Raw genomic sequence first — 12,791 nt, forward strand, 5'->3', positions numbered from 1 at the left:
GGCTAGTGTCTTTTTTTTTTTTTTTTTAGTGTCTTAGTCATCTAGTGCTGCTATAACAGAAATACCACAAGTGGATGGCTTTAACAAAGAGAAGTTTATTCTCTCACAGTCTAGTAGGTTACAAGTCCAAACTCAGGATGTCAGCTCCAGGGGAAGGCTTTCTCTCTCTGTCAGCCTTCTCATCAATCTTCCCCTAGACTAGGAGCTTCTCTGCGCAGGGACTCCGGGTCCAAAGGACGCGCTCTGCTTCCAGCACTGCTTTCTTGGTGGTATAAGGTCCCCAACTCTCTGCTTGCTTCCCTTTCCTTTTTATCTCTTGAGAGACAAAAGGTGGTGCAAGCCACATCCCAGGGAAACTCCCTTTATACTAGATCAGGGATGTGACCTGGTAACAGTGTTACAGCCCACCCTAATACTTTTTAACCATAGGCAAAGATTATGATTTATAACACATAAGAAAACCACAAAATGAAGGGCAACCACACATGGCCTAACCAAGTTGACACGTTACTTGGGCGGGGGGGGCGGGGGGGGGACACAATTCAATCCATTACTGCTAGTAAGTCCTACCTCCTCACTGAAGCTTTCTTTGATGGCTCTATCTACAGCAGGACATCCTCATTTTTTTCTCAGCTCCTGCCTGGTTGCCTTCATAACTCTCATCACAATCTATAACTTATGTCTTTTACTTATTTAGTATCGATCTACTCAACCAGACCATTAACTTCATTAGAGGAAGGACCCTCCTATCTTTCTCACTGTTAGACCCTCACTGTTTAGCGTAAGTTCCTGGTACGCTACAGTTCAATAATTTGTTAAATGAGCAAACCTACACTATTTATCTCACCTGAACATATGTGAAAGCAAATTAAACACAAATCAATACGAACATATACTACTGAGAACATTCTAAAGGAATCAAAATTAGTGTCAGAGGGCTTATTTGCTTCACTAGGGGGATGATTCTAAGGGCCACCGAATTAATTCTAACCTGGCATGCGTTCACATGAACTTGATAAATTTGTTTTCTCACAAAACAGCAAAGTAGCAGGGAGGGGGAGCATAAGAAGCAGTCTGTTAGATACTGAGAACCAAAAAGGAAAACATATAAACACCCAAGACCTAAGCTAGGTCATTTAGCTAAGGCAAGGAGTCCCACACCCTCCTGTGCATCCAGCTGTATTAGCTTCCTGAATTGAGAAGACAGTTTTAAATATATTATTTTCCCACTTTAACTAAAACTTATTAACATAATAAAGTAGTGGTGTTAAAAGGAGTTGGATCTCCCACTTACTCACTCAAAGTAACATTTTAACCCTGCAACCAAGGAGCTTTCTAAGTAGAATACCTTCATAACCTGAAAGATTCATGCACTCATATAATAATTCAAAAAATGTTTACTGAGCAAATGCTACTGTGGCTCAGGCACTGTACTAGAGGCAAAAAGGCTACAGCAATGAGCATGATATCATGTTTTCAAGGAGCTAACTTTCCAGGGGAGGAAGACGAGCAAATAATGAAACATAAAAACAATAAAGATACACAAAATGATCAGTGCTATGTGGAGAATTTAAACAAGATGATGTGACACAGAGACTGACTGGGTCGCTCCTCTGATGGGGTAGTAATCAAGTGGAATCATTTAAGAAGATGGTTACGCAAACAGGTGGGGATGGCCTGGGGTGGAAGTGACACACTTTCAAAAAAAAAGAGATCCAAAATTCTGCTCTGTGGGGCTATTATAATTTTACTGTTCAAACTGTTTTAAGTGTCAAATAATGCAATCTGAGGAAATATGTTAAGGCTCTGGTAGCAAAACAAACACAGGATAATCATCAACTTAGTATTTCTGCTCTGAAAGTTCGGAGAAGCTCCTAAGTAAGCCAGTAAACGACCCGTCAAAAAACAAACATTAGCCAGGGAGAAGAAACTCATGCCTCTGCTCCGTTAGAAACACTCTCTCCTGAATTTAACATTTTTAAAAACTCTACCTAGCTCAATGGTTTCCTGCAACCAGCTCTGAAGTCTCTTGGTTCAAAAAACTGAAGAGTTGACCCCAAAGAGAAAAGGCCAGTTGCAATCCCAAATTTTTATATGAGATTCATACCCTACACCTCATTCCAAAGAGGAGCTGAAGCAACTTTCAAATTACAAAACACATTAAAACTAAATGAACGTATACACATGTACATATACCTATATACATATGCACATAAAAACACACAAATTTTTTCCCTCCAAATCAGGGTAAAAAGCGAGATGGACAAAGTAATGAGGATTTAATGCACAGAAATGCAGGCAGGATAAATATTAAATGTCCAGAAATGTACAATTCCTCAACATCAAAACAATCTTTTCTTGTACTCTCTGGTTTGACCTCAGCTAAGCAACAGATGCTGAAGAGGACCAACAACCCATTGCCGTTGGGTTGGGCTGGGTTGGGTCGGGTCGGGTCAGGTCTGACTGACAGCGATCCTACAGGACAGGACAGAACAGAACTGTCCCATATGGTTTCCAAGGAGTAGCTGGTGGATTCGAACTGCTGACCTTTTGGTTAGCAGCTGAACTCTTAAGCATTCCACCACCAGGGCTCTGCTGAAGAGGACATTCAACTTATTTTAGGCCTGGAGCTATTAATAAAATAAAATTTAAAAAATAAATAAATAAAACAGAATCCAACTCTCCTTTCAAGCCTCTGTCCTCATTAAAGTGAAGATCTTACAATAAGAAAAGGGGGACAGAATGTTAAGAGTCAGTTGTACGATGATAAGATAGTATCATGACACCATTCAAGCAAAGATGACTCTAAGGAGAAATAAGTGAGTCTATTAAAAGCCTGTCAAATCTACCAGAGGCACAGAAATGAGCTGATAAGCTGCCATTCAGGCCCACGCTCCTTGCCTGAAGCAGGTTAAGGATCTTGCTCTGCTGGCTCTGGTAAATGGATTCAGACCTGTTTTCTTCCTGAAATCTCAAAGGACTTTCATACCTATTGAGTCATGTTCTCTCAAGGCAAACATTATTATTTCTGTAGACAGACAAACTGATGACAGTCAAGCACCCTGCCCTTCGAGGGGGGAAAACCTCTTCCTAAAATGAATCCCAATGCCACCTTGCAATATTTCACCTTGTAGTACTTTGTATACAGTTATTTTTCTTTTGGGGGACCTCCGGTTAAAAGCCTCATTCCTGACAGTACAGGATTCAAATTCTAGATGCTTACTAGAGCTGGTATGATTTGAAGCAGCTTTTGTAACACACCAAAGGCTCAACTTCCGTATCTGTAAATTGGGAAGGTTAACAGTATTTCCAGACTTCACTGGCAATTTAAAAGAGATCCATACCAGACTCTCAATTATGAGTTAAATGAATAAATGCATTTGTGTAAAGCAGTAGTTCTCAAATGAGCGATTTTGCCCCCGGGGGCACTGGGCATTGTCTGGAAACTTTTCTGGTTGTCCTGTCTGGGGGAAATACTATTGGCATCTAGTGAGTAAGAGCCCAGAAATGCTACTAAACATCCTACGATGAGCACAACAGCCCCTCGCAACACAGAATTATCTGGCCCAACGTATCAGTAGTGCCAGGGTTGAGAAATCCTTCTCTTAGTACAGTACCTGGCATATGGTGAATATTCAATGACGGTTATTATAAGTTGTTCTTTCTCCTCTAAAATCCCTAATTCTCTGACATCAGGGGCCACATATGGTGCTTAACAGATTCAATAAAAATGTTCTGAACTGAAATCTCCCTCTTTGCTGATATACCAGACAGTGGCTACATAGATTTATAAATTAAGAATGGCCAAACCAAAAATTCATTGCCATCAAGTGGATTCCAATTCACAATGATCTTATAAGGCAGGGCAGAACTAACCCTAGGGTTTCCAAGCTGCAATCTTTATGGAAGCAGACTGCCATGACTTTCTCTTGCTGGTGGGTTCGAAACGCTGACCTCTGGGTTAGCAGCCAAATGCTTAACCACTGTGTAAGTGTGCCACTGGCAGGGATGAATTATCCAATAAGCGAGTTAAGCATGGTGTTTACCTTGCCTTCCAGATCATCTGTAGTGAACAATTTCACATTTTTTCACCACGTCAAAGATTCTGCTTCTAGGTATGGCTGGCATCTGGCTCTCTCCCAACCCCACAGCACCATCCTACACAGTCAAAGACTCTTTTCAAATTTACAATCCTTGACAAGAACTGATTACCCAGTAAGTAAAGTGGTGAAACTGTTCACTACAAAGCCAGTGCTTACTGGGTAATCCACCCCTGGCCACCAGGGCTCCTCGGAGTGGCCAAAAGCACTCCTGAAATGTAAATTCTGTATTTGTGTGCTTTTCCAAAGAGAGGCAAATTAACTTTCATTTCTCCTGTTCACTATGCTCCAGCCTACACGAAGCCTTCTTTCCAGTTCGTGGAAAACACCAAGCTTGTGTTTTCAGGGTCTTAGCACTTACTGTTCCCTTTGCCTTGGGTACCTTTCCCCCAGATCTTTCCAACGGTGGCCCCTTCCTCACCACCTCGAGCAAACTCACTTCGTTAGGAAGGCCTTCTTGCCCCACATCCATCGCTTCTCTTCCCTACACAGCACTCCCCTGAAGCCTTTCAAAAAAATTATATCATGTTCACTTGCTTACTGTCTGTCCCACCCACCCGAATGTCCGTTCAAGAGAGCAGGGACTTTTATCTTCTTCGCTCACCTGGATGCCTGCTGGGTACACAGCAAGTTAGATCAACGAACGCATGGATTTTCAAACGGTCTGGGACACCAAAACGGCTGTGAATCACCACACTGGAGGCATAAGGGAAATAAAACAGAAGAGAAAAGAGGATCCTACAGCCTGGGCAGAAGTGACAGGTGCACACCAAGAAATCCTAACAGGTGAAAAGCAGCTCACAAACCTGACCCACCTCCTTCGGTACTAAAACGGGACGAAGAAGCGCCGGGCAGCACCCCGAAACCTCGCCATACGGCTGGCTAGCAGAAGAGAAGGGAAAGTAGGGGGTCATGGCCGCAGGCTGGGGGAGGGTCAAGCCCGTCGCTCCAGGCAAGGTCAGGCCCGGCTTCCCGGATCGGGCCGCTACGACCCCCGAGCCTGAGGTCCGAGACACTCACGCACCGCCGGCGGGGCGGAGGGGCGCCGGGCCGGGGTCCCGCGGTCCAGGTCGCCTCACCTGCAGGTAAACTTGAGGGCGAGGAGCAGCGCGCAGCCGAGCGCCAAGGCCCCACAGAGCAGCTCCGGCCGCCGGCGCGCCATGAGCGAGGCGCCGTGCAGCCCGCGGCGGAGCCGGCCCGCCGAGGAGGCTCCGGCCGGGGCCGGGCTGAGGGACCCGGAGCCCGCGGGGCCGCCGCCACCCTCGTCCTCGGCGTCGTCGCTGCTGCTGCTGCTGCCGCCGCCGCCGCGGCCTCCGCATTCCGACATTACATGCTCCCAGCCGCCGGCTTTATAGCGCCGCCACTGCCGTAGCCTAGGGCCTAGGGCCTGGCCCGGCCCGTCGCTCCCCAATCCCGCAGCTCGCCTTGCCCGCTAACCCCAACACTCCACGTCAGCCACGCCGCCGCCGAGCCCGCCCCCACGCAGCAGCCCCACCCCCAGCCACGGAGTCTGCGCGGACACCGCCACCGCCCGGACCACAGCCGCGTCCCAGGCCCACAGGCCCGGCCCCCTGCCAGGGCGCCTGCGCGGACACCGCCTCCGCCCAGCGCCCGCAGCCGCACCGTCGCGGCGGGCCACGCCCCCGTACCCAGGAACCTGTGCGATGGCGTCCCCGCCCCCCCGCCAGCAAGCCCACTCCCAAGCCACCGAGTCTGCGCAGACCCAGACCCCGACCCCGACTCCGACCACGTCGGTGACCTCAGGAGAGCGTTGGGAAGCAGGTAGTCGCAGATCTGGCCGACCGGGTCCTAAAGGTTCCTCGATCCCGCAGACCCACTGGGTTTAAGAGCCGTGGTGATAACAGCAGTCGTGGCTGTCCCCTAGTGAGTGCCCACTAGTCTCACCATGGGTCCGGGAGGACATAAATGCCGTTTTCCCTGGTGGCGCAGTAGTTAGGCTGTCCCCTAGTGAGTGCCCACTAGTCTCACCATGGGTCCGGGAAGACGTAAATACCGTTTTCCCTGGTGGCGCAGTAGTTAGGCTGTCCCCTAGTGAGTGCCCACTAGTCTCACCATGGGTCCGGGAGGACATAAATGCCGTTTTCCCTGGTGGCGCAGTAGTTAAGACCCAGGACTATTAAAGAAAAGGTCAACAGTCCCGATCCACCAGTCGCTCCTTGGAAACCCTATGGGGCAGTTCTACTCTGTCCTATAGAGTCGCTATGAGTCGGAATCAACTCGACCGCAACGGGTTGTTTGTTTGTTTCAATTTTTTTAACGGAAGGAAAGCGCGTGCCTCGACGACAAGTGCCCGAGGACGGGAGGGAAGTCACTCTGTGTTTCTTTGTGCTTCTCCTTACACATCTGTAAAATGGAAGTAATAGCGGTACCGCTCTTAAAAGATTGTTTTGAGGATTAAATGAGATAATGCATGAAAAGTGCTGCTTACTAAGGGCTCAATAAATGTTATTTACTGTTGACTCCGAATGTCCCTGACTTAAATCCGTTTAAATTCTTGTGCCAGAGAACCGTCCCCCTGCTTCACAGCCCTGTGAGGAGGGTCTGTGCCGCCCATACTCACTTTACAGATGAGAAAACTGAGGTTTGGAGAGCTCACTTGACAGAGGTCACATAGCTAGTAGGTGAAGAATTTAGACTCAAGTCGCCCTGGCTGAGAAGCCGCCCCAGGGTGCCCCAATTTAGGCAAGATCTTGAATTTGAGGCTTCTGGAGGCGGGGTAGGGGAATTACGGATAGGGTGTTTCTTCCCGCTGGAAAACCGTTTTCTGATGGCTGCGTTCCACTCTATACGTGTAGCAATCCTACAAAATGCTGGGTCCGAGGAGGGTGTTCAGTAACAAGCGTTCCTCTCTGGCTCTAAATGTTAGGTCCTTTCTAAATAAGTTTTGTGATTACAAAGAAGTGTGTGAGGGACAAAATGTGATTTGAAAGTGAGAGGAAGTAATTGTTTCCCTAAGGGAGAGGGATTCTGCACCTGGGGAGTGACTGGATGTTCAGAATTACACAGCTCCTAAGGGCCTGAGATCAAGACGGCTTCTGCTGTTGATCACTACAAAGTAGGGGAATAAAACTAAAATACTGATGTGAGGGAACTGAGGCAACACACACACACACACACACACACACACATACATGAAAAACCCAAACATGGCGAAGAGTCAGAAGTTAAGACCTCACCTCTGCCACAGGTCAGCTGTGTGGCACCTGTGCAAATTACATCACTTGCCCTCTGGTTCTGTTTCCATGTAAAGTGGGGTTGGTAACAGCTACCTTGCTGCCAGGTGGGCTGGAACATTCCGTGTGCCAACCACCAAGACCCCACAAGGGGCACACACTAGCTCATTTATGCCCGTTCTTTTGCTATTTGTATTCTGTGTCCCATATCTTTTTTGTTCTTTCTTTACTGCCTTCTTTTATATTTAATTAATATTTTCTACTATATCATTAATTCTTTTAACTTTTTTTTTTTATTGTCATGTTCTCGGTAGTTGCTCTAAACCAGTTGCCATTGAGTCAGTTCCAGCTCATGGCAACCCCATGTGTGTCAGAGTAGAATTGTGCTTTTTTTTTTTTTTTTTTTTGATAATTCAATACTTTATTTTCCAAAGACTTTTTAATGTCTGATTTTTTGGAAGCATATCGCCAGGCATTTCTTCTGAGGCACCTGTCTGGATTTGAGCCTGCAACCTTTTGGTTAGCAGCCAAGTACATCGACCCTTTGCACCACCCAGGAACTCCAGTAGTTGCTCTAGGGATTACAACATACATTTTAATTTATCAGAGTCTATTTCAGATTTATGCTAAATTAATTCCAGTAAGATACAGAAACTGCTCCAGTACAGCTCCATTCCCTCCTCCCTTTATAATGATACTATTGTCCTTTTTGGTCTCTGAGTCATAAATCCAACAATATAGACTTATATTATTGTTTTATATAATCGTGTCTTTTTAAAGAACCTAAGATGAATAAAAATGCATTTATAATTTTTTTTATATTAACCTTCTTATTTACCATTTCTAGTTCTCTTCCTGTGTATGTGAGTCACATGGTATATCACTAACAAGAACAAATACAGTCAAAAGTCCCCAGTCCCCATACACTATAGGTTGCTGGGACAGAAACTTCATAAAGCTCCTGGCATTTGCACCAACCCAGACTAAACCCATTGCCATTAAGTTGATTCCAACTCATAGTGACCCTACAGGACAGAGTAGAACTGCCCCATAGGGTTTCCAAGGCTGTAATCTTTACAGAAGCAGACTTCCACATCTTTCTCCCGCACAGCAGCTGGTGGATTCGAACTGACAACCAAAGCGCTTAACCACTGCACCACCAGGGCTCCTCTAGAATTTGCAGGGGGCCCAGGAAACCCTGGTAGCATAGTGACTAAGAACTACGGCTGCTAACCAAAAGGTGGGCAGTTTGAATCCAGGTGTTCCTTGGAAACCATATGGGGCAGTTCTACTCTGTTCTGTAAGATCGCTATTACTCTGTTTGGTTATAAAGCTCAAAGTACTTTTGCTGCCTATAGGTTATTTCATTAGATCCATAATACCTTTCGAGGCCAGGAAACTGCCCAGAATAACAAAAGGGTGGTTCTTTTCCTCTTCTCTCTCTGGACATCTGGACTGCTGCTCTGGCACCAGAATGTTCTTCTGGAACGATTATAAATTTATTTCAAAATTGCTCTTCAAAGGTTAGGTCAGCCCTAATTTGTCCACATCAAGCAGTATCAGAGCTTCCATGACCGCATTTTATACTATTAAGCTGATGGGGTTTGAGACTGTATCCCAGATATTAATCCTTCCTTGGACTCCCTGGGTGGTACAAACGGTTAATACGCTTAGCTGCTAACCAAGTTTGGAGGCTTGAGTCCACCCAGAAATGCCTCAGAAGAAAGGCCTGATGATCTACTTCCAGAAAATCAGCCATGAAAACCCTATGGTGCAATAAGTAATCAGTGTCACCCAATTGTACATGTAGAAATTGTTGAATTGGTGTATGTTCTGCTGCATTTATTCTCAACAACAAAATTTTTAATTAAAAAGCAAATAACCCTATGGAACACAGTTCTACTCAGACACACATGGGTCTCCACAAGCCTTATTTGACAGCAACTGGTTTTTAAGGCCTTTCTTAGAGCCAGAGATAACTAATTTTAAAGCTTCCAAGTATTTACTTACAAAGCAGGAGGTGCCTTACATGGCACAGGATGACAGGTAAAGTAGGAGTGAAGCCCAGGCCCTGAGCCTGGGCCCTCTGGGCCTGGCTCGTGTGTTCCTTGAAGGCTTTGTCTCAAGACCACAGAACTGACTCCAAAACTGGTTTTCCTTGCCTAACAACAAACACAAGAAGTCTGTATTCTAACCTCCCCAGGCCAGCTAAAAAGGGTTTGAAACCTGCACCAACTTCCTGGGAAATGTGCTGTCCCTCACTTTCCCCACAACCATTGTAAGTTCCTGGAACCAAGTGAAAACAAACATGGCGGAGAACTCTCTGCAAATAGTCCTCAAAGATCACACAGCTCCACCAAAGAGGAAGATAATAAAGAAACTTCACCTCCGCGCACCAGCCTTTCTGCCCAGGGCACCTCAGTGCCAGGGTGAGAAAACTGGGGCAGAGGGAGGAGCACCTCAAGGAGTAGGAAGGACTTCTCCCTCTGTCCCACAACCTCCCAAACGCTCCCCCAGGGCTGATGCAGCAGCTTACGGCAGCCAACAAAATCCTGGGGGGATGCAAAAGCTTGCACTTGAATGTTCATATTAATAATAGCGGAAAAGCAAAAACAACCCAAATGCCCATCAACTGAAGAATGGGTAAACAAAGTGTGATAAGTCCATACAATGGAATATAATTTCACAATACAAAGGAAGTACTGATGCATGCTACAACTTGGATGAAGCTTGAAAACATGATGCTGAGTGAAGGAAGACATGATTCCATTTGTATGTCCAGAACGGGCAAATCCATAGAGACTGAAAGGAGATTCGTGGTTACTGGAAGCTGGAGGAAGGGGGAATGGAGAATCGAGTGTGACAGCTTAGTGAGTGTGAGGTTTCTTTCTTTTATTTTTTGCAGCAAGAGGGTATGAAGAGATTTATCACATCATGAGGTTTTATGGGGAGAGCAGGGCAGGTCCCCAGTCAAGTCCAAAAATGGTTTGAGAGGAGAATTGGGTCATCTGGGGTTTCTTGTTAGGGTGATGAAAGTGTTCTACAATTAGGGATGCTTGTACATAATTGTGACTAAAAACCACTGAATGGTATACTTTAAAATGGTGAAGTTTGTTATGTGCTTTATATTTTAATAATTTTTTCAAAAATATGTATTTTTAACTTTTATTGTGCTTCACATGAAAATTTATAGCTCTAGTTTCTCATACAGAATTTATACACATATTATTGTGTGACCTTAGTTGCAATCCCTATCATGTGACAGCACACTCCCCCTTTCCACCCCAGATTTCTCATGTCCATTCAGCCAGCTCCTATCTCTTTCTGCCTTCTCATCTCACCTCCAAACAGGAGCTGCCTCTTTAGTCTTGAGCATCTACTTGAACTAAGCAGCACACTCTTCACGAGTTATCATTTTGTTTCATAGTCTAGTCTATGTCTGAAGAGTTGGCTTCGAGAATGGTTTTAGTTCTGGGTTAACAGAGAGTCCAGGGGCCGTGTCTTCTGGGGTTCCTCCAGTCTCAGTCAGACCATTAACTGTGGTCTTTTTACATGAATTTGAGTTCTGCAACCCACTTTTTTCCTGCTCTGCCAGGGACTCTCTGTTGTGTTCCCTGTCAGGGCGGTCACTGGTGGTAGCCGGGCACCATCTAGTTCTTCCAGACACAGGCTGATGGAGTCTCTGGTTTATGTGGCCCATTTTGTCTCTTGGGCTCATATTTTTCTTGTGTCTTTGGTGTTCTTCATTCTCCTTTGCTCCAGGTGGCTTGGGACCAATTGATGCATCTTAGATGGCAACTCACAAGCTTTTAAGACCTCAGACACCACTCACCAAAGTGGGATGAAGAATATGTTAATAAACTTTGTTACGCCAATTGACCTAGATGTTCCCTGAAACCATGGTCCCCAGACCCCCACCCCTGCTACTCCATCCCTCAAAGTGTTTGGTTGTATTCAGGAAACTTACTAGCTTTTGGTTTAGTACAGTTTTGCTGACTTCCGCTGTATTGTCTTTCCCTTCACCTAATTTTTACCTACTTTTATCTAGTGAGTTCTTTTCTTCTGTGTTTAAACCTTTTCTTGAGTTCTTATAATAGTGGTCTCATACAGTATTTGTCTTTTTGTTACTAATTTCACTCAGCATAATGCCTTCCAGATTCAATAATTTTTTAATGTTAAAAAAAAATTGTGGGGATAAACATGTTCAAGTAGACACAGCAATTACTGTCACCTCTACTAAAACCAGTTGCCACTGAACAATTTGTGTAGAAATTGCCAAACAGGAACCTAATTTGCTGTGTAAACTTTCACTGATAAAAAAAAAGTTGCCGTCGATTCTAATGCATAGTGACACCATGTGTGTTAGAGCAGAACTGTGTCCATAGGGCTTCCAGTGGTTTTTCTTGGAAGTAGATTGCCCAGACCTTTCTTTTGAGGTACCTCTGGGTGGACTCAAACGTCCAACCTCCCAGTTAGCAGCTAAGCATGTTAACTGTTTGCACCACCCAGAGTCTCCTTGCCTCTGTTAGTTAAGATTTGTTGGGGTTTTGCTCTTTCACACTTTTTTCCCGTTCCTTTTACTACCCCCTTTCACTACCTTCTCCCCTGGAGTTGCTGCGATGAACCATCCACCTTCAGGCTGGGGTGTGATCTTACCACAAAATAATTAACTTGGACTTCCTAATGCTGAAGGAGCCCTGGTGTCACAGTGGTTAAGCACTTGGCTGCTAACCGAATGGTCTGTAGTCCGAACCCACCAGCAGTTCCACGGGAGAAAGATGTGGCAGTCTGCTTCTGTAAAGATTTGCAGCCTTGGAAACCATGTGGAGCAGTTCCAGTCTGTCCTATAGGGTCACTATGAGTCAGAATCAACTCAATGGCACTGGGTTTGGATTTTCCTAAGGTGGATTCCAAGAGGCTGTGGCAGGCAGGGCTCTTAGCTACAAACCTGAGGAAGAAACTCTTAGGCAGAAATGCAATCATCAAATACATGGTTTCAGCTGAGAAGGTTGGAAATGGAGGCACAGAAAATGCAGGGTGAGTTGGGGGGAAAAAAATCTCATTTTCACCATCCATAGGTTCTGACTTTAATTTTCTAGCCTAGATCCCAAAGGTTAAAACAGCCTTTTTAATCTTTAAGCAAGTAAGGTGCCAGAGACAGTTATTCTCTCTGGAAAGAGAAAAAAGTTTGGTCAAGTGTGAGCACTGTGCTCTTTTAAAGAACTATCCGTATGGGATCAAATTGGTAACAGCACTGCAAAGGTTAGATAGGACAATTAGGGGGCAGTGAGTTTACGTTAATGGGGGAAGAACAATTTGGAAAAGGAGGGTGAGAATGGTTGCACAACTTGAAGAATGTAATCAATGTCAACTGAACTGTACATGTAGAAATTGGTGTGTTTTGCTGTGTATATTTTCAACAACAAAATTATTTTAAAAAAGTTTGGGAGAAAGAAAAATATCATGAAGGCCATCAGACTAGAGACTCAGCAGAATA

General features: G+C 45.2%; 1 protein-coding gene across 3 annotated transcripts in view; it reads right to left on the reverse strand.

The window, feature by feature from the left end:
* The window catches only part of TXNDC11 (thioredoxin domain containing 11), a 75,869-nt gene extending 70,336 nt beyond the window's left edge, over nt 1-5,533 (reverse strand). For 2 of the 3 annotated variants that reach the window (XM_049902615.1, XM_049902613.1), the window contains exon 1: nt 5,180-5,533. In XM_049902615.1, coding sequence (XP_049758572.1) covers nt 5,180-5,427 — 248 coding nt within the window. In that variant the 5' untranslated portion in view covers nt 5,428-5,533. The remainder of the gene's footprint in view (nt 1-5,179) is intronic. The other variant, XM_049902614.1, reaches the window with a different exon arrangement.
* Between the last annotated feature and the right edge of the window lie 7,258 nt (nt 5,534-12,791).

The sequence above is a fragment of the Elephas maximus genome, chromosome 12 (genome assembly GCF_024166365.1).
Source record: "Elephas maximus indicus isolate mEleMax1 chromosome 12, mEleMax1 primary haplotype, whole genome shotgun sequence".
Lineage (NCBI taxonomy): Eukaryota > Metazoa > Chordata > Mammalia > Proboscidea > Elephantidae > Elephas > Elephas maximus.